We start from the raw sequence: 27,212 nt of genomic DNA on the forward strand, positions 1-27,212 counted from the left end.
CTACCCCTTTAAGCAAAGGTAGCTGAGTTTGGAGAACACAAAAGTACCTGAGTCAGCCAAAAAGCCATCCAGCTGGATACTGTGATTTTATGTCACCTGATCATTTGTGATAAATTTTTTGATCCTTTTAATGCACTGTCTTAACAAAGTTCTTTTCTATATGATGCTCTTTATGGAAATACTTCCTTTACATTAAAGTTTTCTTTTAAAGGAAATTTATGATGAGTTATTGTGCTTTGTTTAAGAGTAAACTATAATATACCACAGTGCAATAATCTGATATAATCTTCAATTTTAAATTTAATCTGCTTTCCACAAGACAGTCATTAGCACTGAGAGAAACCTGAAAATGGTAGAAGATGGACACTTGTAGGAACATCATTCCAGGCTATATGATGGACCAAGCTGCTGATTCTGAAAATACTTGCCTGTATGCCTAAGTCCTTTTTCAGCAACAAATCACCAGCAGTTTCTGATGACTGCTTTAAAGGATAATTCTGAGCATTATATGACCAAAAATGGGTATGTTGCTGGACATTAGAGCACCTGTCCTTGTTCACCTTCCCTATTTTCCCTGTGTTCACGTCCCAGAGGTATAAAGGCCTGGCTTTCTGTAGACCTGCAGTGTAGAAAATACCCTGTATGTCTGTGTAGGAATGGGTAAACAGCCTGCAGGTTTTGCCCAATGTGTTTAATCTCCATCTCAGATGATTCCCTGCCAGTGTTCCTGGTTTACTAAATAGTCCATCAATGTAATTTTCTGTTAACCAAAGAGAGAAGATTTAAAAAGAGGTGTTATGTTGAGACTAAAATCTAAAAAGCAGAATCCTATTTGAATTTCTCTGATGAAGATCTGCAACTCCAAATACTGTTCAAGGTGATACATCTCCAGCAAGCAAGTGCAGCCTAATGGCTGTCAGAAGGCAATTGTTTCACATGGTAATTTTACACTTCCTGTATGGCAGTAGGGATTAGAGCTGCAGAGTAGCCCTTGTTAGACCATAAACTTCCAAGCTTATAGATCATTTCATCCCTCTTGCTATACTGTATAACCATGTAAAATTGTATTATATACACAGGCCCTTAAGGCTCTAAAATTTCCCCTCACACTGCCATTGCTAAAGACCGTGTCACCTCTCAAAATTTTCAGGTCCTGTTAGTCTGCAAGAAATGTCCATTCAAGAACCATGTTACAATTTTTTGTTTTTCTAGTGGCTTTCTACAGGGCTAGAAGAAGGTTTGATCTGATTTCTTATGAAATAGCAGGCAACCCAATTTCCTAATCACTTTAAGTCTAAATGGCACACTTTGCACTTTGCCTGAAGTACCACAATGCTTCTTTATAGCTTTCCCTCTATATATAATAGCTGTTCCTACCTTATAAACTGCACACAACTCCCTGTTGAAGTTCTTCCCTCTCACAGTCTGCCTGAGTCCCCTATTTTTGTACCTTTGAAGGGGACTCTCAACTTTGTCATGACAGGAACTTTAGAGCCAATGAGTTACCCCAAATACCAGCTTTACCCTGTATCCAAATACACAGCTCAGTGCCCACATATTTAGTTGTTTTACTGCCTGCTTCCTTTGATGTCAGTCCTGGAAGTTACACCTCCAAACCCTGAGCAGTGCCTCAGTCTCTGCATACCTCTGTTCCTCATAGCAGTGGCACATCCAAAGTGGCATCACAAGAAATGTCACAAAGATGCCATTTTGCAGATAAAGTGTGATCCTTAAAAACCACAGTGGATGGCTTCTTAATCACAACCAAATCCTGCATCAATCAACATGGTAAGTACACGTTTGTGGAGAAATATGTCGCTTTTCTTTTTTTACTTATAAGTACACACATAGGTCAGAATGCTTCGGTTCAGAGCAATTTTCAGGAGAAAATTAAACAATAAAATAGTGCTATGATGTGTTTCACTTGCAGGTCTCCAGACAGTAGGAATATTCAGAGTTGGAAGCTCAAAAAAGAGAGTAAGACAGGTGAGTGGAAATGGATATGGTTTTCTTTCATCAGCTATAATACAAACAAATCTGATTCCTTTTGTTGTTATTTCTTTCCCATCTGTAGCATGGTGAAATTTAGAAATTTGGTCTTTCTGGGTCAGTGACTTTGTTATTTTTTTGATGGCTCATAAAAGGCTATTTCCAGTATCTTTAACATCTGGTGAAATCCTTGTCAGGTTCTCAGCAGGTTAACAGTCTCTGTATGTTTTGCTCTGGAAAAGTAGCTCAGGGTTGGAGATCCAAATAAACTACAGTGAAGAAATTTTCCAAAGGTCACACTGCAGGGAAAAAAAAATCTTGGCTGTTCGTTTCATCTCAGAAACAGCTGAAGCTCCCAAAGTAAACTCAAACTGTAAATCTTCTTTGGAAAACTCACGGTATGAGAAAACATGCAAGTACAGAACAATCTCTTTGACCCTAAGATTGCTGCTCCTAAATATCACCTTTCTTTTACCCCTGCTAGACTTCAAGGTCAGAGCAGACTCTTCCAAGTCTTAGTCTCAGCTAAATTATGAAAAAGCAAAGATGGTGTGCAATTAGGTTCCAGAGATAAAGTCAAATGTGGGTGTTAGCTCCTAGGTATACCCACCTAGATATTCCCAGAAGCTGAGAATACAGGTTGCATTAGAGCAGTGGAGATAGTGGTTAGTGTTTGCATGATGCATAAGGAGGGGATAAAAGATACAGGAAAATGTCTCTCCCAGGAAGTTAAGACCAAAAACATCAAGCAGAAATAAAAAGCAAAAGAAAGCTTGACTGCATCTGATCCCACAATTTATAGTTCTTTGCAAAAAGTTGCAAAAACTTCATAGTGTAATGTTTTATCATTCTGGTAAGTTACCTCGAATAGCTAAACTGAATTGGTTTTGGCTGGTAGGACAGCATAGCCTACTGAATTGTAGCTCATTCTCCAGCAGTTTCTATTCCTGACTCGCTGGTGTTACACTAGGCTAACAAACCATCTGCAGAGGCAGTTTTCACATCAACACTGAACTAGATAAAGTATTGAAGTTGCCTCACATTTGCATTGCAAGCTTCAATGTCAAGACGTACGTAATCATTTAGGGGTGAGTACAATTGCATCATACATCTGGGGAAAAAGCAGAGAGCTTCCATCATTCACTTGTAAACGAAGCCTTACTCTGAACATTAATGACTTTCACCACTTTTTGTTCTACTTTGTTTTCAAAAGGTGAGGAAATCAAGAGATTTGGGTATCTGTGTTTTTTATTACGTGGACTAATTTATTGAACTAGGTAAGCTGATATATTTCATTAAACAACAAGGAAGCATCAGATTGGCCCTTGTAGTTACAGTAATAAATGCTGTCAACATGAACACATGGGAAAGTCTTGATTCAATTAAAATTCCCCTCATTTTCTGAACCGTAGAAAGCCAAACCCAGCACTCAGATTTTGGTGTGCTTTTGCAGCTGTTCATTAGTCTTTCTTGTGGAGAAAGTAAGCATATTTTGTTTTCCTTCCTTCCCCAGTTAGAAAATGTCCCGTTTCAACTGTAGTTCATTGCAGTAAATACATAAGTAAGTAGATGATTGTGCCATAGGTGGTTTTGATTGGTGAGCAGGAAGAGAAAACCTAGAACATGTGCATCTCTTGCAAACCTCCTCCTTCCTGTTCAGTGAGGTGTAGGACAGAGATTCCCAAGCTCATGCTGACTCAGGGTGGTAGACCTGGTGCATCAGGGTGCCAGGTACCATCTTGTGTCTGGAGCTGATGCTCGAGCAGAGCATTGTTGCCAAGGGTGGGGTGGGCAGCCCTTGATGCTGGGCCTGGTGACATTGTGGCAGTTTCAACCCTGAAGATGAAGAGTGAAATAGCTGGAGCTCTGCTCTCCTATCCCCTGTTCCAGCACAGATGTCCTCCTCTCTCATATCCAAAATTCAGTGGATGCTGTAGTTCACCACCTGTATCTTCCAAAGTCTGAAAGCATTCCATGTGAATGGAGTCTGAAAGACTTTAAATGTACAAGATGCAGTTCTAACAGCCATGATACCTGGGCCTGAAATGTGGCCACAACTCACCAAAGTTCTATGATATTTTGCTGCTGAGGACATCTCTGTAGGTATCACACGATATCAGATCACAAGTGCCATATTCAAGCCTGTAACAGCAGTTTATGATTTAGCCAGCTATTTGGGAAGTCTGAATTCCTGATGCAGTGCTAATCTGTTTCCTCAGCTGCTTTTGGGCTCTTAAGTGCAGAAACAATCTTGAGGTAATTGATTGAGGTAATTTATGGTGCTCTGCAGGGATATTCTGCATTTTTCACCAATCTGGAGAGTAGAATTGAGCTGGGAATGAAGCCCTCAAGTTGGCACTGGAAAATCCTTGACCATAAATCAAAGAATAATACTAGATAAAGAACATGTTCTGGTCTTCATAGCATAATTATTCATTATTAGTAATGACTGATATTAATAATGTTAAAAGTAATCCTAATAAATTAGAATGGAGGCTGTGGTTTTTAATGAATATCTGTCACACCCATTATGAAAGCACAATCTGAGCTGAAAACAAAGGATTTTCACATTGAACACACTGAAGATAGATTTGCATGTGACCAAGATTTGCCACACATTTTAGCAGGCTTATAGTTTGCTTGGAACTTAGGTTCTTTCCTCTCTTTGGTATGTTTGTAATATTCCTGATACCTCAGATTTCTTTATTTGTAAGATTTAGCTGTAATCACTCTCTGACCAGATAGGTGTGACATTGTGATATCTCATAATGTTAGCAAAGGTACACATTTTTTCTAGGAAATAGTTTTAAAACCTCTTGACTGTTTTCAAAATGCAAAAAGAGTAAAAGGTGAAGCTGTCAGCCTGAGGAAAGTATGCTGCTCTAGCTGCTGGAAGATCCCTCCAGAAGGGCAAGGTTTTGGAATTGGAAGAGTGTTTTCATCTGCCTTTGGGAAGTGTGATGCCTTTGAATTATACAGCATTTGTCTGAGGACCAAAGCAGGGGAAAAAAACCCTAGTAATACCTTGTAATGATGTTAGCTTGCTGTTTGTGAACTCTGTAATGAGGATAACTAAATTAGGAAGGCAGAATGAGGTGTATGTGAAGGAATGCTGTGAAGTCTTAGCAAACCTGTCTGCTTGCTACCTATCTTTACATGCAGACTTAAATGACAAGAGAAATGTGAATTTGGTGGATCTTACTAATGGTGTTACTAATAATCATGAGCTTACTAATAATGTTTTTCTGCAAAATCATAAGCATTACAAAATGCAATTTTAGTCTTTCTGGTTCCAGGGATAATGCAGTAAGGTGATATAAGAGCCTGTCCTATAATTTTCCTTATTCTCTCTGGTTTATGCATTTGCTATGAATCTTGCATTTCTGCAAAAATTTTACTTGGATGCATGTTTTCATACAAGAGTGTCATATATTAGCTAGAAAAAAAAATTATTTTATTACAGCCTGGTACAAACCTTAAGTTATGTATTATGGAATAAGCAGCAATTAGATATTAATTATGTCGTTGACCTTACCAAAGACTAGTCATGCTCATCCTTGAAATTAAAAATGAGTAAATCTGCTTCTTAAAAGATTTTCTGTGTTGGGATGCATTAATGGGGACAATAAGTGACAGTGGTTTTCTCTCCTGATTTTTTTCAGTTACGTGAAGAGTTTGACCGAGGCGTAGATGTTGTGTTAGATGAGGAGCACAGCATTCATGATGTTGCTGCCTTGTTAAAGGAATTTCTGCGTGACATGCCTGACCCACTTCTCACCAGAGAGCTTTATACACCTTTCATCAACACTCTCTGTGAGCTCTACAGCATCTTGATTAATCAATTTTCAAAGGCTAATTTGTTTGAATTCTTCGATCTCTGCTAATAGCCTTCTTTTATTCTATTCCTTTAATACTCTGGCCTTGATTTTCTCCAACTATTTGTTTAATACACTATAAAGTATATAGTATATTTAATAACAATATTATATATAATAGAATACAATATAGTATATATGAATATAAATAATATAGTATGTTCTTTAGTATAAATTTACTGAGGTCATGGTTTTACTTCTTAGTTTTATACTGCAGAAGTATAATCCAGAAAATTAGAACAAGGGTTTCACTAACTATACATATTTTTGCATTTGTAAGGATGGAATTCATGTTGTCTGTTAAAACCTGACCCTGTCTTTGATCCAGCAGTGCCAGGTCACAGACTCCCATTTGAATCCTTGTCTTTTAAAATTTTGAGATCTGTCTACTGACCAAAGTTCAAGCTTGGCTTGAAAAATTCATACTGTTTCTTTCATTCATTCTTCTTTCATGTCCTCAAAGACATCATATCAAGTACTCCCAGTTGTGTTGCCTAAGACCAAGTGCAGACTCTCAGGGATTTAGGAAAAAGTAAAGTTGGATGTTTCAAGCTTAAGCAGCTGCCTGGTATAGGTTGTTCAGATGCTTTCTAGCCCTCATGTCTGAGGTCCTGCCTCTGTTCCACCTTTGTCACTGGCTGCCATGTAGATGGTAGATGGTAGTGGTAGCAGAGTGTCCTTTATTTCTCTGGTTGCTTTTCCAATCTCTCGCTACTTCTGCAAGATGAAAAACTGTAAGAAAACTGACTTAAAATGTCTGAATCACAAACCTGGCTGGAATGCTTGACAGCTACTGTACATACCAGTAGCTATACGTAAATGAATGGAGTAAGTAAAAAAGTAAGCAGAATATTTGAGTCCAGTAACAGTGATGGAGTGTAAAACATGTATTTTGCTCTCTTGTAGGATAAGTAAAATCCTATTGAAAAATCCTATCTTTTGAGCAAAACGTTGACCAACTAAGGCAAAAATCCCATAACAGTAGTTCTTATAGTTTTGATATTTCCTTAGACTTTTTTCTTTTTCTTCTGATGTTGTAAGGAAAGTGATTCTTAAACAAAGCTATTCCTATACCTTCCTTTGGGTTGGGATCAGTATATTTGTTCTGCTTTTAGGTTAGTTGGAGTGATTTCTTAGAATATATTTTTTCCCCTCTTAGTATTAGAGCCAGATGAGCAGCTCAGCACCTTACAGCTTCTCATTTATCTTCTACCTCCTTGTAACTGCGATACCCTTCACCGCCTGCTGCAGTTCCTCTCCACAGTAGCTGGCCATGCAGAAGACACCAGAGACAAGGATGGCCAAGAGGTAAGTCCTGGTCACTTATGTCCTTTGACTTTACTTAATTCATGGTCTAAAAAGAGGTCTTGAAAGCCTTGAAACATACACAATGGTGGCATATCCCTGAAAGATGGGAGAGACTTAATCTGTTTGCCTGCGCTTCTGCCATTTGTTTACTATGTTCTTAGGGCTGTGAAGGTTTAATTTTTTTGTATGACTTAATCAGTAAAGCATCTACCACTTCCTTTGGGAGATTCAGTGTACCAGCCTTGCTGTCAAGGACATCTAATATCATCCATACTTCCCCTGCTGCCTTGTTTTATCCCATAATATTCTATGGGAAAAGTACTCAGAAAAGGTCAGGCATGCAAGGATATGCTTCTTCATTTTCTTTTCATTCTCTGTTGTTGCTTTTTTATATGACTTTTGGACAGAGCAGTTTGCTTCTTGGTTCTCTTAGCTTCCTTGTGTGCCCTGGGTAGTGAAAAATAAACAGAGGACAGGAACTCCAGCTGTATCCTTGCAACTGACAGACCTCACCACTAGCTGGAGTCAGGGTTCATCTTTGCCCATTTTCTTTCTGACTTCTTAACTGTTGCAGCCTGGACCAAATTCAGTGGAGAGTTTGATGCACACTCCCCCCACAGAGACAAGAATGCCCACAGCCATGGGGCTGAGCTCTAGCCCTGAGCATTTTCATGTCTGCACCCTGTGCCCATACATGCTGGAGAAGACCTGAAAATCCAGGCTTCCAGTTTCCTGCCAGGGAAGTGCTGGCACTAGTAGGCTGCTGTGTAAAAGGAGGCCACTGTTAACTGAATACAATGGATATAATCTGTCAGTGCTTGACAAATATATACTGGTTTATCTGTGGAAGGACTTCTCAGTCCTTTGAACTGCAGCAGAGACTACTTCTGAGACTCTTATGAAACTCCTTGAGAATTTTGTCTTCCAGATGGAAAATCCTACTGATTTTGTCAAATTTAGATGCCTTTGCAGTTGTCTGATTTTACCAATTAGCACTTTGAGACTTATTTTTGCCAAATTTTTGCCTCAAATCCTAACTTCCAGTTATTCCATCTTTACAAGTCCTAACTTCTAGTGTTGTATGTGACCTCAAGGCCTATTTCATTTTTAAATCCACTTTAAATATTATTATTTTTGTTCGCGGCAAGGAGTTGATAAAAAAACTATATCACTGTGATGGGAAGCATTTAGAAAGAGCACAGTAATAGTTTACTGTGCTTAAAAACATGTATAAGCCAGCTAAGGTCATGGTCCCCCTTGTCCTGCAAAGAGTCCTCTGTTGGTTCAGGAATGTACCCAAGAGGATCTTACTGCAGGGCTGGGGGATGCTGCTGAGCAGAGTTCATTTGGCTCTACCATGGTGCATCAGCTTTGCCACAGGTATTTTGGTAAGGCAGATCTATGTAAGTTATCTTGACAGTATTGTAAGCATCAGGAATATGATGTGCAACTGGATACATTTTATAGATCATACAGTATCCTGCTCACAATTATTTAAGCTATTTATGAAGAATTAAGTGAATAAAGGCATTAAGGGCAAGAGAAAGTATTTTATCAGACTGTTTGCTATCACTGGAAGGAAAACAGCCAAGCTTTGGCACACAGGCCCTCTTCTTGATTTCTTTCAACAACCCTTCTTTTACAAAGATGAAGATGGATGACTAACTTTATTGAAATTACTCATTCAGTTAATTTCAGTGGAAATGTTTACAACATTTTTTAAGGATGCCCTGAGGCTGCCCTTAAGAAAAGGCTCACTGTACAAACAGCCTGCACATGCAGATCTGGGCACAGCCAGAGGCTGCCCTGGCACACTTGAGGCACCGTGTGCCTGTGCATCTGTGGTGGCTCAAAACTCAGAGTTTAAAAAGCAGCTCACCTGAGAAACAGCTGGGTGCTTGGTGCTGTGCAAATAAGGGTGTGCTGTTCTCACAGCCTTGCTGGGATGAGTCTCTAAACCAAGAGCCAACATGTTTGCTATGACTGCCCATGCACCTACTTTGTACAGATGTCTTTCCAACATTACACACTGCTTCTACCAATAAAAAGCTTTTCACTGTAATTTCTGTGCTGCCTAGTTGAGTTCTTTAAAAAATAAACCAGGTGCAGTCAGTGCAGTTTTAAGTTTGACTAGAGTATTTGATGAATAATCAGCTACCAAAAAAAATTGAAAAATACTGCTTTGAAATCATCTGTTTTTACAACTAACTTCTTGAAATTCTATTTTTACAACACCTTTTTGATGTCTCTTTATATCCTTTTTAAAAACTACTAGTTCAAATGACCTCTACTTTTTATTGAAGAATAGAAAGGGAAATTAGTAGTCTAATCACAAATACGACAATGAAAGTTTTGAAGTAACAATGTATATGACATATTTTTCAGGTAATTCCTGTCTAGTCTAGGATGTATTCCTAGCCTTTTGTTTCCTCAAAATTCAGGTTACTGTTGCTTCCTTGAGCACAGGTTTATAAAAGTAGGAAAAAAGATAAAAACTCCAATAAACTAAAACAAGCCACCAAACAAGTAAACATTTGGCATGTTCTAGAAATACAGGAAAATACTCATAAAAAATGAGCCTGCTCCTTAATAATCTCAGCTGTTTAGACATCAAAAAGTATCACTGTATATGTTTCAAATCATGAATGCTACTTGAGAAAGCCAGGAGCTTTCAGCATTTGGTCCTAAGATAACCAAATTCAGTAATGTGCTGAGATGCTGAAGTAGGAGGGAGGTTGCTCTGAGTTCAGAAGTATGCCACTGTTGAGCTCCCAGGGAATTGGGGGCAGAAAACACTTCCACCTTCTACTCCTCTAATCCACTTGAAAATATATCCAGAACATCTACAGTGCTTGTTGCAGAGATGTTCAAAACAAGGTGCTTGTAAAAGTTGTTCATTTTTTTATTGACAAGGAGCAGGTTGGGGTTTTGATGAATGAAGCATCTACCAAATGGGGGAGGGGCAGAGAGTGTGTGTTTGTGTGTGGGTGTTAGGGGTGTGAGTGTGCACTGTATACATTAGGTCCTGTGAGACCCCACCTCATTTTTATTCTCTTTTCTAGATTACTGGGAACAAAATGACATCGCTCAACCTGGCCACCATCTTTGGCCCTAACTTGTTGCACAAGCAGAAATCTACAGACAAAGAATTCTCAGTTCAGAGCTCAGCTCGAGCTGAAGAGAGTACTGCTATCATAGCTGTTGTGCAAAAGATGATTGAAAACTATGAAACCCTGTTCATGGTGAGTGGATATTTTTTCATATTACTCGTATACATTTGCAAGATAAATGAGAAAATAGCTGATTGATATTAAAGTAGATGGGGATGAAATAAATGGTAGAAGCTGCATTAAATTAGGATCAACAATTTTTGGTAACAAAGAGTAGTCTTCTAGCAAGGAGAATGATTTGCAGTAAGTAAAAATATTAAAAATATGTACTTATGTCTTGCTTAGAATGGTTTCTGTGTAGGTAAAGGTACATTGTTTGGAAGATTGTTTGTGAAAGGGATGGGGTTGGCCATTCAGTTGTATACTGAGCAATGCATAGACAAGACTGAAAATGATCTTTCACGTCTCAGTTTTATAAGTCAGGAAGACAATTTTTCTGAAGGGATTAAGAGGTCCTTGATTAATTTAAGGAATTACCTTCCCTACCAAGATTTTTTATTGGTTGGATGGAGAAGAAGGACATTTTGTTTATTAGTCTGGTAAAAGGAATAAAACAAATCTGTGTAGTTCCTGAGTTCCCTTCAGTTCTTTTTCTGAAGCAAGCAAGTTCTTCATAAGAAGGCTGATGCCTTGGAGTTGGGCATGTTGTTTACTTAAGACGAAGCTTAGTTCGGTCACATTTCTCATGCCTAGCAGTTACCTGAGCAGTTCATTCTGTGGCTTTATCTTGTGCTCTTTTTGTGTACAAAATTGCAGGTCAGCTCAGCATGACTTGTGTCTGAGGGAGCCCTGCTCTGGGGATAGCAGAGGCCGGTCAGACCTAGGGGTAGTCTTCTTTATTTTGTATTCATTTTAGTAAAAATACACATTGTAACAAAGCCAGTAATCTTGAAAAAGTGGAAAAAACTTTGGTTGTTGTGTCCTGAGACTAAGCAGCACTGTATTTACACTGAGGAGATAAGTTCCCAAAGCAGAAAGAACACTCTGGAAACCTTCAGTGCTTCAGCAAAGCTGAGTACTGGAGACCTTGTTGGAAGAAGATGAACAACCCTGAACTGTGGGCTGATGGCCACATAGTACTGTAAATGGAAGATGTCTATCAGTTTTCAACAAGGGAGTAGAGCATGAGAAAGCAATCATGAGCCCTCCCTCAGATGTCTTAGCCTCAGATGAACTTCTTTGTGGTTTTCCTGCCTTTTATTTTTATTCTTGTACCAGTGAGACACTTGCAATAGTTATCTTTTTTGTTTTCCTTTTTTTAATGCTTTTTATAGGGGAAATTGCTAGGTGCTATTTTTCCTTCCACATCAGTAAAAGAAACTGACAGAACTGCACTCCTGTGTGAAGGTCTGCTGGCCCAGAGTGTGGATGGCACTATCAAGTTTAAGATAATCCTCGATAAGAATCCTTAGGATAGTTGAAGTGTTCTTATTGTTGTTTCTCTTTAAGAGCTTCTAACAGCACAGACACAATTCAGTACGTAATACTTAAGGCATGCATTGTGACTTTCAATGTGGAAAGGATGGGGCTAAGGTTAGACTAACCTGCATCTGGGCTCTAATTCTGATGGATTTATTCCTTCTTCTCTTCAGGGCTTCAGCTTTCTTCTGGAGGTTAAATGAAGGGTGGGAAAAAGAATTTCTTTTGTTTTCCAGAGTTGCTTTTACTGTTTATACTCTACATTTATGCTACATAAAAACAGAACATCTGGAATTAAGCATGATGTATTAATGCTCAGATGCTTTTGTGTTTGGTTTTTTGTTTTTTTTTTCTTTCTGTTACTTTTATATATGGGGAGATTATAAAACTGTGATTGGTTTTAGCATTGAAACTGGAACATTTGGAACTAAACCCTAGGAAACCAAAATGTGGTGGGGTACCCAAACCACAGTATCAGAATGATTCTGACTTATTGGTGGATCAGAGAAATTCTGTTTTTTGGAACAACCCAGGATATTGAGCACCATTTTTACTGAATAACTATGGCTAACATCAGCAGCATGCAAAAGTGGATTTCGTATAGAAGATGGAATCTGGTCGTGCTTCATTGATGTCAATGATGATAATCACTTTCATATCCAAATCTTGCCTAGTTCAGTCTTGGGGATGTATTAAAATGTTTCATGGGGATGTATAAAGGACTGTTCTTTGTTAGTCTCTGCAACTGAATGAAAGGAGGCACAACTCAGTCACCCTTCATTTTTGACTTGGCTTTGCATGAAGGATGGAGATCAGCAGCTTGTTCATGTATTTCATCTCCTAGTGTCTAAATCCAGCCCTGCTGCAAAGAAGTGCTACAGAGTGTATGAAATGTCATATTTTTACAATTAGAGGCTACTGTGGCCTTCCCCTTGTGGAGGCAGGCACACACTGCCATTCTGTGCTGTGTCAGTGGCCAGGGACAGCACAAAGGATTCAAGGGTGCCTCCACCCTTCTGTGTGTCAACAGCTGTGACTCTTGTGTAGCACCCAACCCCAAAATCTCTGAATATCTGGTACTCTGCTGAACTCCTGACAACTCTAGAGCCCTCTGATATGTCCCTGTATGTCCTCCAGAGCTGTTTTTTCACCAGCTTCCTTGGCTTCCCTTCTGTCCCAAATTTCACGTTCACATCCATCTACTTAGGTGCAATTACCAGTGTTAATTACCAATTAATTCTGTAATAGATATGGGGACATCTTCCTGAGATACTGATATTGTAGTTCTCTGTTACAATTACATGCATATCAATTCTACACTTGACAAGTTACTGAACTAAACTGAAGAAAATTGCTGCACTGGAGGAAGCCCCAAACTGAGTAGGTAGCTAGCAAGGACACCATCAGTACAAATCTACTTGCAGATTCATTCTGGTAAAAGTCCTATGAATCAGTAGAACCATTACATTTGGGTTTCAGAGAAGCTTTCTGTTGGAAATGTTCTGGTGGAACTTTTCCAGACTTTTTGTGATGGATTTATCATTTTTTTTTAATAAGGCAAGATGTATTTTTATTTTCTGACAAAATTCTCTCAGTAGTTTCTTACAAAGTTATTTGATAAAAAGCTGAGTATTAAGTTAGAGACAAAAATGTGTGGATTTTTTTTACCATGAAACATTATGTGGAGTTTCTTCTAGTGTACAGAAAGGCTGTCTAAATGGAGGTTACAGTACACCAGGTTTCTAAAAATTATATTCCTATTTAAAAAAAAATTGTTTAAGGACTAGTGTATCCGTGACCATCAGTAAGATATTTTTCCAGTTCAGAGACTGAAAACAATATTAAAAAAATGAGTATGTGGTTACACAAGTTTTTCATAGAGATTTTGGATCAGTTTGAATTAAATTATGCATATCTTTATTTATTTTCTAATTATTTCCTTATTTTAAGAAATATGCCTTTTATGTAACTAGACTCCCTAAATACCTCCCAAAATGGGATATTCCTCTGGGGAACGTGTTAGCAATTCCATTCCTATTTCCCAGGAAATGTCAGGGAGAACAAATGGTCCATGAAGTGTGACTTGAAGCTCAAGAGATTCAGGCTCTGACAGATTGCATCCAGAAACATATATTGCCCAGCTGATGGCCCCTTGCTGAGATTGTCTTCCATGTGTCATCAGTGAACCTGGGCTGTTCTTGGATGGTTTCATCTGTTTCAGTGTTTGGAAGTTTGTGTTGAATGTTTCACTGTAATGCAGACAAAGCAGACAAATCCTCACTTCAAGATTGATAAGACTCATGTAAAGTGCAGATGGAAACACAAAGTTTACTTGTCCAGGTTTTGGGGTGCCATTTCTGCTACCTGCCCAGGAGATGTTGCTGTATCCTGCAGCATCTGAAGCTGTCAAGGGTTTTGAAGTTCATACCCATACAAAGTGCAAAGAGAAAGTTAGCACATCAGAAGGCCAAACTCCAAAGAAGGTGACTCAAATTCTGAATGAGGCTGTTGGTCAGAGTGGCTGGAGAGGCAGAGATGGAGATTGGTAAATGTCCTCAGATCTTTAAAGGGTGGTATAAAGTGAGGACCTTAAACTGAAGCTTTTGAAATTATGATACATAAGTTATCCCACTGTTATTTCCAGGTATAATAACCAACTGGATACCTACCAGCAGTAATCAGCATTGAACATTGTACTAAGTGATCTTCAGTCCTACTTCATCTGTTCTTACATGAAATTTCTCTTTTAAGTGAAAGCTTCTGAATATTTTATATACTTTCTGTAAATGTACTTGTACTTGTTCATTTAGATTAAGCATAGCACCAAAATTAATGTATATGAAAGGATATTAACCTCCAACTGAGTATTCTTTTATGTCTTCATAGGTTTCCCCTGATTTACAGAATGAAGTGCTTATTAGCTTATTAGAGACTGACCCAGATGTTGTAGACTATTTGCTGAGGAGGAAAGCTTCCCAGTCATCGTGAGTAATTTGTTTTTTCATCATCCCTTTTTCTTCTGGGAATTTCTATCTCCCACTGGAAGTGTCCAAAAGGTTCTAGTTTTCCACAGCTCTTCTGCACTGTCGACAGTGGAGTAGAAATATCCTCCCTATTACACAGACTCTGCCAAAGAAATTATGACTCTTGTACAGCATTTTCTAAAGACAAAACTTGTTTCCCTGATTCAGAGGAAAGATTGTGTTCTGCTGCAGAGAACAGAATGACATGTACATAAAAATATTCAGTGCACTATTATCTGACAGGATGTTTTTTAGTCATCTGCTGGTTTGTGTCTTGGGTTTATTGTAGTCTTCAGTAACAGGAAGCATGTATTCCACTATCCTTGAAACACAGCCTAGAGTGCCTTAACACCGTCACAGCGAGCTGCTTGACCACTCTGTCGTTCTTTTCCTATCCTATACATGTAGGACATTGTGAAAAAGCCAACTGCCACAACAGCAGCCCTATGAAGACTTTGGATATTATTTAATTGTATGCTTTGTGAAGGATCTGAAGAGAAAAAAAATCACACTGGTCACTATAGCAGTTACGATACATAACATATTCTTGTGTATGGTGTATATTTACCTGCACCCTTGTGCCTTAATGCTGTGAGTTTGTACATTCAGATTAACAGTATTCCTGGCTTTCTTATGGGACCACACACTCATTGTCTTTATTCTAGTGAATCCCAATATGGCAGACCCAAAAATCACAAAATTCGACAGACTTGCTTTAAGTAGTTTTCAAGACGGTTTCTAGACTCTAAACTCTCTGGGACATATTGGACTTTGTCTTCCTTTGTTTGTGGAAAGTGCCTAGTGCATTCAGAATATAATTATAATTGAACTTGTGTAGTCAGCTATGATTTTTTTTCTCTCCCTCTTAACATTTTATATTTGGAGGTAATGTAATAGTGTGCCTGGCTTCAAAGGGAAAGGTATACAAGAAACAGTGTAAACTAACACCTTCAGGAAAACGCTTTCTTTGACTATAAAATTTCGAAACAAAAATATGTGTAGTATATATTGAGTTGTAAAGGATTTTCTTAGTTTGCTAACTTAACCACATGAAGTAGAAAATTATCACAGATCATCTGATTTGGGGTAATTTTCTCTGTGTGAAGTAATTTCAGCTAGCTTGTCTGATTGACAAGTAACCATGTGTAAATTTAGATCTCAGTAAGTGCAGGATAGTTAGAGGTACCTAAGCTGTCTTTTAAACTTCTTTCATGTTTGCCAGAAGCCAACACTACAATTAGGACAGACACTACAAATCATATGACATCAGGTAGTGTGTCGAGACTTCTTCCTTTCAGCCCTTAGTTTGGAACGATCATATAATTTCTAACTCAAGCTAATAAAAACTTCATGAAGGATTTCACTGTCTGTATAACAAAAAAACATAAAATTGTATGTCACCCGTGACTACACATACCAATTGTGCATAAGTTAGTCACAAATCATTGTGGATGCAACAGGTAATTGTTGGATCCTGATTCCTTAATTGACTTTTCCTCAAACTTCCTTACTCTTAGGCAGCATGCACACCTACAGGAGACAATGCAGCTTTTGTGAAAAGCTGGTCACAACTGACAAAAGGCAGTTTGTAAGGAAATGTTCTGAAGCCAAACAGGAGCATATAGCTACAGTAGTACTAATTTATTGTGCTGTCAGTAATGGGTAGATGAAATAACACTGAGATAGGAAAAAATTACTGTCATTTTTTTTCTATTTTGCTGTCATGTAAGTGATTTACTTTTAGTGTTAATGAGATATCTTTTCACTGTGGTTGCAACTTCTTGGTTAAGGTATTCCAGGCAATTAGAGAGAATGTTGCTTAGTGTTATTGCTAGGAGTGTGATGCTCTTAAGAGATTAATGTATTTCACAACATAATCTCAATTTTGAGGCTACAAATGTGTTGCTTATTTCTCCTATAAGAAATGTGAGATAGCAGACAACAAGGAGATGTTTGTCTTGATTTCATAAAAATGAGCCTCCAAAATATATCTGTCTTATTGGAAATTGCCTGGTCACATACTCAAAATACAAATGTGGATCTGTGGACAAAAAACTTTATATATTCTTGAGACAGTCTTCATCAGAAGAGCTAACTGTCTGCATAGAGTATAGAATCAACTTTGAGATTTTAATGTCACATTTATTGCTTTGAATGTCCTGTTCTGCAATTGCCCTCACATTTCTGCTCTTGCTGTCATTCTAAATGCTTTCTTGGCTCTGATCTAACACAGAAAACACAATCTCTTTTCCTCCCCAGAGGAGGAAAAATCAGATGTTCCTCATCTTTCAGTTCCCTTAGGAGCTAAGCATTGTGAACAGTGTGTCAGGGAATTTATGGAAGTTGTTCATGATTAAGTGCTAATTACAAATGGCAGCAATTGTGAAGTGTGCTTTTGTGGGTGACTTCCCAATTTTTTGTATGTTGGCTTGATGACAATGGAATTTGGGTTTACAGCTGTAAGATGAAGCATCTTTAAACTAACAAAAAATAAAATATATTTCTTATGGTTATTTAATGCTTATCATGGTTAGTAGTCCTTTCAGAGTAAATAAGTTTCAAAGTTACAGCATTTTTGTATGCTTTTGGATTATGATAATGAGTTTTAATCCATCCTGATCTGTGACACAAAGATGAAGCCATACAACAGATCATACAGTATGCAGCTTTTAAAGCTGCAGAGGCTCCTTGAAACATTGAGTCCTCTACCCTGTTACAGCAGCAACCTCATCACAATCCCACAGTAATCTGCCTTGTTGGTAGCACCTGTGTTCCTCAAACATGTGGAAATTAGTACTGTCTGCTGCCAAGACATCTCACTCCATATGATTTGCCTCTTGAAGGCATAATTGTTTTCCCACTCAGAAGCATTAAGTTATAGCAGAAAAGGGTTTCTGCCAGAAACAGAAAGGGATTTCCTGTTTTGATAACCTTGATGCTAGTAGAAAAGTAGGAATATCCTCAGTAGAAGCAATTATTGTGATTAACACATTTCCAGTTCACCCATGCAACTGGACTCTGGTGGACAACATCAACTCATAGAAAGATGCCTGTTGTTTTGGAATCTGAAATTGTATTTTTTAATTCATGTGGCATAGGTTTCTTCTGCTGCTTTCAAATCTTTCCATTGGTACTTAGCCACTTTTAAAATCTTTTCCTTAACATACTTCATAGTCCCTGAAAAATACTCTACCTGCCTTCCCATTCCTCACATTTGCACATAATCATCTATTATTCTTGTGGGGACAATAATCTGCCCTTCCTCTTATATTGCATTTAGAGGAGTGGGTATCTTACACAGTATTTATGTTTGCCTTCCAATTTAGTTTCTCTCTGGTCAGTGGGTAGAGAATCTCACTGTCCAAGGGAAGAAGAATTTTGAATTGTAGTAAACATCTGTTTGCTAATGAACTCAAACAGTAAAGCAAACAAATGCAAGACTTTCTTTTTAAAGGATTTGTGAGAATTCTTTCTTTATTTGCAAAGAAGCAAACCAAAGTCTTCTTGCAAGTTATTTTGTTTGTGAAGTAAAGCTGCAAATGTATGACTTCAATTTCCTGCTTTTAAGTATTTAATCAATTTTGATGGTCTCTTGTAGTAAGATTGACAGAGTCCACAGCAGTTCCCTTGATTTTTAAAGCTATTTTACCTGAACAAATTTGAAAGTGCTACTATATATGTATATAAAAAAAAGTATGGACTTTCCAGCCAAAACTGTAAATCAGTTTAGAAACTTGAACATTTGAATCTTTCCAAAGACTTGAAAGTTTCCATTCAGGTAAATTTTTAGCAGGAGCTCTGTCTTGAGAAGAGGTAGACTATAACAGATCATTCAAGGTAAGACATGAAATCAGTGTTTCACAAAGCTCAAGTTTATGTTGCCACATTCTTCCATTTCCATTTCCATTATTCCTTGTGTTACCTTGCCATGGCTAAGTGCTGGTTTACCTCTGTCTTCGCCCTGTGCAGCAGAGTTTGACGGTTTTGATGCTGCGAAGACTTACATGCAATAAACCTTACTATTTGGATGACATTCAATCTAGAAGGCTGGAAAAAAGGACATTTGGTCATAAGAAACCTGCAGATACCAACATTTCTCCCCTTTTCTAAGAGGTCCTTCTAGTTCTGAAAATCCCAAGACATTGCTTAAATCTCATATCACTGCACAAAGGCTTTTAGGACTTAGGAGGACAGAAAGAAAGAAGCAAGTCGCAAAAAACGAGATAAAAGGTTTGTGATAGAATCACACATACTTACAAAACCATAGTTCCTCAGCGTGTGTCTGTTTATAGATTAATTTATATTGGATTTATGTTCGGATAAGAAATTTAATTGAGAAGTTATGTAATTGAGGCTTTTTTTTAAAAATGATTCCCCAGCATTACCATGCTTCTCTGGGAAGCTTGTGACAGAGCAACTTTGCCAAATGGCAGCTCTGTTTTTTGAACTTGCCTGAGTTTAACTCCAGCAATGGTTTTGTCACTGAGAGTTACTGAGGAGTAACATTATTTAATTAATTCCCAACACATTATGGCTGCTTTCATACTGTAAAAAAAAAAATAGGAGTATTGAATAGCATAATAATCATGCTGTCAGTTGCATATATTTTGGTTTTTGGGACATGTGATATGTAAATCAGCCAAGGGAAAATACAACAGCTTGAAAGTGGTGTTAAGTTTTGTCATTATTTTTGTATTAATATTTATTGTGCTGTGGTTGGCTTTGTGTTTTCTTTATTTTCTTTCTTCAGTTTTATTTTATTTGTCTGGAAAGACAGTTATTATTCCATAGTGAGAAATGATTTTTGGCTGCTCACTACGTTCAAGCTGTCTTTGGATTTGACTATGAAAAGGGCTGACCGTTTTCAGACATTTACAGGAATAAGCCTCTGTTGTATCATGTTAAATTAGAACAGGTATTAATGAGAGGTCGTTTAAAGAAGTGTTTGACTCAAGCAAAAAATAAGCATCTACAAAAGAGAGGTGCAGAGAAATGAAAAATGAGTAATAGAAATATGAGTTAGCAAGGAACAACAGGGAAAAAGAAGTTCTTTTTATTTACAGAGTAGTTCTACATGTTCTTTGTGGATATTCAGTGACTCACAGCCTGCCTCCTACCTGCATGGCAAACTCTGTCAGTTCAAGAAATCTCCTTCAATGTTCCCAGCACATTTCAAAAATTAGTTGTCTCTCTAACCTTTGGCTGTACTTAGGTGGGAGTTGTGTTTGCCTTTCCTTGGCAGAATTAAAGGCAGTTCATGTTGTTGGGGGTGTGAAGGCAAAAAGGTAAAAGAAGTTGTAGAAAGTATCAGTGGAACCAGTTGTTTGATGTCCCAGTCATAAGTACAGTAAATATGTCTGTTCATCCCCTGTAGAATATTTACCTTCTTATGTCTCTAGAAGAGGTTATCATTCTCATAGTTTGACAGGCAAGCTGAGTGCTGGATTTCTCTATGTAAAACTTCAGAATACAAGAATTTGTTTTAGCATACTGCTTAACATCAAACTAATATTCCCTATCATGCCTTCAGTTTTATTGTTGCCACAAGCTAAATTGTCAAGGTAACATAAGGAATTTATTAACTGCTTAGTTTCCTCTGGTTTACCATACAGTTGTGTGGGTTTTTGTTGTTTTCTTTCTTGACAGCAACATCTTTTGATTTTGAGTGGCCTCTGCTGGCCGCTTCATGGCAAAAGTTTTACTCATGGAAAATCCACCTCAATAACTGTTTCTGAAGTATTTTCATTTCAGCAGCTGTGACCATTCTCATGTGTTTGATTTTATCTGTATGATCATAGAATCATAGGATGGTTGGGTTGGAAGGGACCTTAAAAGTAACCTAGTTCTACACCCCCTGCTGTGGGCAGGAACACCTTTCACTAGACCAGATTGTTCAGAGCCCCATCCATCCTGGCCTTGATGCCAAACTGCACCTGTAACTGTGAACATGAAGCATTCTTCTATTAACAGTAGTTTGTTCATCAAAATTTCTCAGGAGCCCTGAGATGCTGCGGTCAGAAGGTTCCTACTCCACAGGAGAAAGACATTCTTCCACAGACTCCAACAAAGCTTCCAGTGGTGATGTCTCCCCTTATGACAACAACTCCCCCGTGCTGTCTGAGCGCTCGCTGGTGGCAATGCCAGAAGAAGTTGCCCACAGCCCAGATAAGCTGTACAAGGTACCTGAGCAGTACACACTGGTTGGACACTTGCAAACTAAGCAAAAGGAGAATTCTTCTGCATCACAGGCTGAAAAAGGTACGGTGTACCCTGCTTGTGGTCCTCCTCCTCCTCAGTGACTGATTGAGACTCCTGAAATAATTGAAAAGTGTCGGATTTGTATTATCAGCTACTAGGATTTGAGGAGCAATAGTGTAAATAACCTTATAAAAAATGACAGACCAATATCCTTTTTTTGTGTTGAGCCCAAAGGATCTGTGCTGAGTCCTTCTCATTTGCTCAGCCAGCTGTCAGGGGTGCTCATGGTACGGCACTTCTCAGAACTTGGAGATATTATTTAGGAAAATAGACCTATGTATGTCCAGTTTTTCAGCCTGTCTCTGACAGTGTGGCAAAGTCTAGTCCTGATCCATGGGGCCGTAATACATGCAAGGTTATGGTCCAGGTTTTGGAAAAAGCTGAGATTTTAAGATTTCCAGTTGTAAAGAATGACCTCAACACCCTCTCACTGGAAAACGTAGCTGAGCTGCACAGCTTTACATCTGCAGCCAATTACACACTGAGCAATGCTAGTGCAGGGATCCATTATTCCCATAGCTACCTGTGGAGTGCATACCTGAGTGATTGCTGTGGTAAAAAACTGTGAATTAACTAATAGCTCACCAGCACTTCAAGATGCTTTTCCTATAAAAAAATATATATTAAAAAATTGTCATCCATGAAATTTATACTTAGTGAGCCAAACTTTAAGAATTTTCAATGCTTAGGGATGCATATAACTGTTTGGTAGTATTTTTAAAGCCTCCTAATTTCAGATGTCCGGCCTAGGCACTTAATTCCCTTTGGACTTAATGGGATTTAGACTAATTATATGCTTTATAAATGCCAATTGGAATTTATGTTCTGTATTCAACATCTAAATCTCTGAACAGGTTTAAGAATTTGGTCAGATTTCTATTAAGTTATGAACAGGAAATTACATTAAGTTTTATTGTATTAACCATCTTTTGGATTTTAATATGCATCACAATGATACTGGACCAGGACAAATCAGGAAGTTCCTCTACTGACTAGTGAAATCAGAAAAAGGCATTAAACTGTTTATAACCCAACATTTTATTAAATCTTTGTTCCGTTGCTGCATTTCTGGGTAAGAATTGCAGCTTCCTTGGGCTGATAGAACATGCCTTATGGTGACCCCTGGGGCTGGGGCTGCCTGAGGGAGCTTTGACAGAAACTACCTTTTGTGGACCAAACCCTCCTGTTCTTGTGCAATTTCTCTGACTGCAGTAAGGCAGAGGACTTAAGGACTCAGCAAACTCGGGCACCCTGCCCATACAGAGCTCACTGAATCCATTTTAGGGTCTGATCTTGAAACAAGTAGCTGTGAGCAAATACATAGAATCATAAAATGCCAAAGGGTTGGAATGGACCCTAAAGATCATCAGTCCCAACCCCCCCTACCATGGGCAGGGACACCTCCCATTAGGTCAGATTGCTCAAGGCCTTAACCAGCCTGGCCTTGGGCACTGCTAGGCTTGGGGCATCCAAAGCCTTCCTGGGCAACCTTTTCCAGTGCCTCACCACCCTCACTGTAAAAAAAAATTCTTCCCAGTATCTGACCTGAATTTCTCCACTTTCAGTTTGCACACATTACTCCTTGTCCTGTCACCACAGTTCCTGATGGAGAGTCGTTTATTGGCTTCCCTCTTGGCCCTGTTCAGATACTGGAAGGCTGTTAAAAGGTCTCCATAAACTTTCTCTTCTCCAGGCTGAACAGCCCCAATTTTCTCAGCCTGTGTTTGTAAGCAAGGTGCTCCAGTCCTCTTACCAGCTTCATAGCTCTCCTCTGGATTTTTTCCTGCACTTCCATGTCCTTATGTTGGGGTCACCACAACTGTACACAGTACTCCAGGTGGGCTCTCACATATGAGATGCTTGTTTTAGGTACACAGTGAAGGTGCAACTGGATGTTAATGACTCTGATACATTACTGTTCTACTTGTGTATTTCTAAATAATGTCTTGAAGAAAATTGATTAATCATCTTTTCCCTGCTCTTCCTGCTGTTTAGATGTTTCTGAAGATCATTTTGATATTTGGGGCACTTGGCATTCAACGCTCAAAAGTGGCTGCAAAGATCCAGTAATCACAGGTCAGTAATTTCTCAATTTTAAAGCCCAAATCTAGCAAGAAAAAACCAATTCCTTGTTTTCAAGAAATCACAGTGAAACCAGTAGAAGAATTCACATTGTCCAGAGCTGGACTTTTTAAAGACGACTCTTAAGTAGGATACAGAGGAACACAGTGGTTATACTTCTCCATATTCAGTGAAATACAGAAAACAACAGTATTTCAAACTATCAAATGTAATTTAAAAATTCGTGTTAAAATTGCTTCAAGAAATACTTCTAAATATTTCTAGGATTCATAGAACCATAAATTGATAAGAGTTGGAAGGGACTTTAAAGATCATCTAATCCTAACCCCCTTCCCTTGAGCAGGGACACTTCCAACTAAACTCGTTTGTTTAAGCCTTATCCAGCCTGACCTTGAACACTGGCTGGGGCATCCCCAGCATCTCTGAGCAACCTGTTCCAGTGTTTAACCACCTTCACAGTAAAAATTTATTTCTCACATCTAACCTGAATTTCCCCTCTTTCAAATTGTACCCATTACTCCCTGTACTCTCACTACGGTTCCTGGTGAAGAGTCCCTCTCTGGTTTCCCTGTCAGCCCCCTTCAGATACTGAAAGGTGCTATGAGGTTTCTGGGCAATCTTCTCTTCTACCATGCGACAGAAGGGAAAAGCAGTAGTTTGTTAAATGCCCCAGGAATGGCTCTGCAGCCTCACGCTGTGTTTCTGACTCCACCCCAGGTTCTTACGGGAACATTTACGAGAGCAGCTCGCTGCGGCCCGGACAGTGCTCCCTCTCCCAGGGGAACCTCGCCGCGTGTTCCCCTCGCTGGCAGGGCAGCTCCTCGGACCTGGACGGCGGCAGGCAGCCGATGCGGAGGAGCCAGACCACAGCTGCCATTGCCGAGTGCCAGCTGCAGCCCGTGGCGTCTCGGCTGTGCAGCGACGGCCGGAGGGAAGGCGGCTGCGGGAGTTCAGAGCTGTCCCACTCCAGGTCGGAGCAGCGCTTGACTTTCAGCAGTGTGGAGGACCTCAGTGACCGCGACTCCAACGCGGCTTGTTTGCGAAGCGCGGCCAGGCCCTCCTACAGGAAAGAGCGGCCCCCGCCCCCTTACCCAGGCCCAGCGAAAACAGGCTCGAGTGTTTCTTCGACGCTGCACTCTTTGTGGAGACTTCAACGCCCAGAGAAGAGTCCGGGGCCGCGAGCAGCTGCAGGGCCGCCAGGCAGAGCCCCTGAGCAGGCCCGCTCCGGGCAGGAGCAGCCGGCCCCGCACACACGGGCGGGCCGCAGCTGTTCCCCATCGCCTCACGGCCAGAACAGCCAGAGTGTTCCCGAGGCGGACTGGAACGAGTGGCAGCGGGAGAGGTGGCAGATCTGGGAGCTGCTATCAGCTGATAACCCTGATGCCCTCCCAGAAACCCTTGTATGATCTGACTCTGTGGAACTCGTACCCCTGCCTCCGTCGCATAGGAAAACAACGGTGACATTGGAAAATGGGGGGGGCTTGTTTGTTTTATACCAACTCAATTGCATATACTTTTTAAAAACTTTGTTCACTTTAATTTCTCAACAGCACTGTCAAGCAGTTAATTTACAAATACAGTATGTTCCTGTTTTTCAGCAAGCTTTTGAGAAAAAACAAGGTGAAAACTTTAGTGTAATAACTATGTATTCATATGCTGTGTATAAGATAAAACTGTTGCTTTGATGTTGCTAAAATGTATTTATATATCTGCAGTTTTGATGATTGTATATTCTGTAATGGGTATTGTATGATAATCATGTTATGTTTTCATATACAGATGTCAATCAATTGTGACTGCTTTTTTAAAAAAATCACTGCACTTACATTACCATGATATGCATTGGAATTCTATAGAAAGTGCACAAGCTGGTTTCTGTGCTTATATATATATTAAAAAAAAAAAAGCTGTTAAAGGGTAAAGTTGTACTTCTTTTCACTGCCTTTTGAAAAACACTAAAATAAAGTGGAACATGAAAAGCCATATATTTTATAATGATAGTAGTGAGCTTAGAGGGGGAAATACAAAATATTTTTTTTTCCTATACATATATTTGCAAAAAACTTTAAAATTTGATACAAGATTATAAAAGTATTTTTTTAGGTGCTGATAGGAAGCAGCTCAGAGAATCTAAGAAAAACATTGTGCCTAAACCAACGAAGTATGTAGTGCAAAGTCTGCCCTCCCATTCTAAAGGAAAACCAATGTTATATATGCAGGATATAATATATATATTTATAAATGTATGATTTTATGTATTGTTTTAAAACAATAAACTGGAATCCAAATTTTAGAAAACCAAACCTAATAAATTGAGATGCGACACACTGAGAAAGAATATGGCTTTTCCTTTGAAAGAACAAACCTCCAGCATTAAGAAAGTTGGAGAAAAGAAAAAAATACAGACAGACACATGAAAGGGAGTGAAGTAGAGTTTCAGGAATGATCAGGACATTTGGAGAAGCTCACAACTGTGTTTCTATAAATATTGTGCCAAAGTCGGGGTCAGTCCCGCCTCCCCTGTATGTTGCGTTGTGTTAAATGTTGCTGTTTTGTACACGTTGTTTTTCAACTGCAGAGCCGTCTGTGGGCAGCGGGTGGCAATGTACTCCAGCCTTCCAGAGAAATTCCTTCTTAGCACTCCGTAAGGGAAAGTGTATCATAGCGAGAGAATTTTATAAAATATATTAGTCTTAATTTTAATGAAGTTGAAGACTTATTCAGTGATGTCTTTAAGTTCTATCTTGTGTCGTTATGATGGAATAAAAAGCTAAGTGAAACAATGAGCATCTTTTTTGCTCCCCTTTTTTTTTAAGGTTTACAGGATATTGATGTATTTTTATTGCATTCTTGAGTGTCTATATTAAAAACATCTAAAAGGCACAGGAGCTTAAGGGCCACCTTCAAATGCAACTTGAATATGCAAGATTCAAGGTTTTACTTTGGTTTGAGGCTTAAAAATCGTCATATAAAGAGTCCTTCCCTTCAGAGCTCCATTTCTCATCGTATCTCCATTTTCCCAGTAAAGTTATAAGATGAAAGCACAAAGCCAAGAAGACAGGGGCAGGATTTGGCCTTTTGTAGCTCTTTTTATGCAGAAGAAATAAAATTCTCTTCTGGTAGTTGCAAGGCTTTTCCAAATATTATCGTGGTATGAGACTTGATAGGAAAAGGTTCATGTGTGTCCCTTTGTTGCAGCAGCTCTGTGTCAATTTATTCCAAAAACAAAAGGCAGTCCACCCCAAATGAAAATGATTGTGGAATATAAAGACAGACAAAAATGAGCTCTTACAATCTTCACTATTTGACTTTGCCTCAATGTTATTCCAGGCTTGATACAGATTTGCTACAGGGAATTAGCGCCCAAGTAGTCCTCAAAACCAGCCATAGTGTAAATCTTGCTGCAGAAGATACTGTATTCACTAGATGTCCATCTCTTCATTTTAAACCCTTCTAAATACAGGACCACCTGCACCCTTTTTAGTGAAAGATATCTGAGGATTACTCAGACATGAAGCCTCATGAAGAGATTGCTTTTTTCCACTCTCTCTCATTGTATGTACTTTTATATATATCTGAGTATTACCATCTACATAGAGTTTATGCAACAGAAGATGAAAACAAAAGGCAAGACAAAAGACAGGACCACTGCTAGAGAACAGCCTTGTGTGCACACATTTCAATAGATTGTCATGTGGAAGAGATACAAAATAAATGCCAATAAATTAAAGTATTGCTTGGCAAGACTACATAATTTCTGTCATTTTCTTTTGAACAGGGCAGAGCAGAATTATCACAAGCAGGTTAAGCATGTAATTTTTAGATGTAAGTCTTTCCAGGTTTAAATCAGTGACATAATTTTTATGCCTTTTTTTTTTTTAAATATATATTTTGTAGGAAAGGTAGCCATGAAATCTTGTTTCTAGTTTTATTTTGGGTGGTAGATCTGTGTGGGATATGCCGTTTTAGATCTCTAAATGATCCTTTGCTCTTGAATAAACACGCTCTTGAATAGCCATAAAACTCATTTTACAGGGAAAGTTTCCAGTGTGTTGGTATCATATAAAGCTTTTTTCTGACTCTTTCCC

The 27,212-nt window shown here is 38.8% G+C and overlaps 1 protein-coding gene across 1 annotated transcript in view; it reads left to right on the forward strand.

Annotated features, from left to right (window-relative positions):
• The window catches only part of ARHGAP6 (Rho GTPase activating protein 6), a 309,222-nt gene extending 283,418 nt beyond the window's left edge, over positions 1-25,804 (forward strand). Inside the window, exons 6-13 of the mRNA XM_084226573.1 lie at positions 1,931-1,986; positions 5,652-5,802; positions 7,024-7,172; positions 10,235-10,414; positions 14,648-14,745; positions 20,780-21,042; positions 23,038-23,118; positions 23,842-25,804. Of these exons, the coding sequence (XP_084082699.1) occupies positions 1,931-1,986; positions 5,652-5,802; positions 7,024-7,172; positions 10,235-10,414; positions 14,648-14,745; positions 20,780-21,042; positions 23,038-23,118; positions 23,842-24,530 (1,667 nt within the window). The 3' untranslated portion in view covers positions 24,531-25,804. The remainder of the gene's footprint in view (positions 1-1,930; positions 1,987-5,651; positions 5,803-7,023; positions 7,173-10,234; positions 10,415-14,647; positions 14,746-20,779; positions 21,043-23,037; positions 23,119-23,841) is intronic.
• Positions 25,805-27,212: the final 1,408 nt, after the last annotated feature.

Source organism: Fringilla coelebs (assembly GCF_963513975.1).
Source record: "Fringilla coelebs genome assembly, chromosome: 2".
Taxonomy (NCBI): Eukaryota; Metazoa; Chordata; class Aves; order Passeriformes; family Fringillidae; genus Fringilla; species Fringilla coelebs.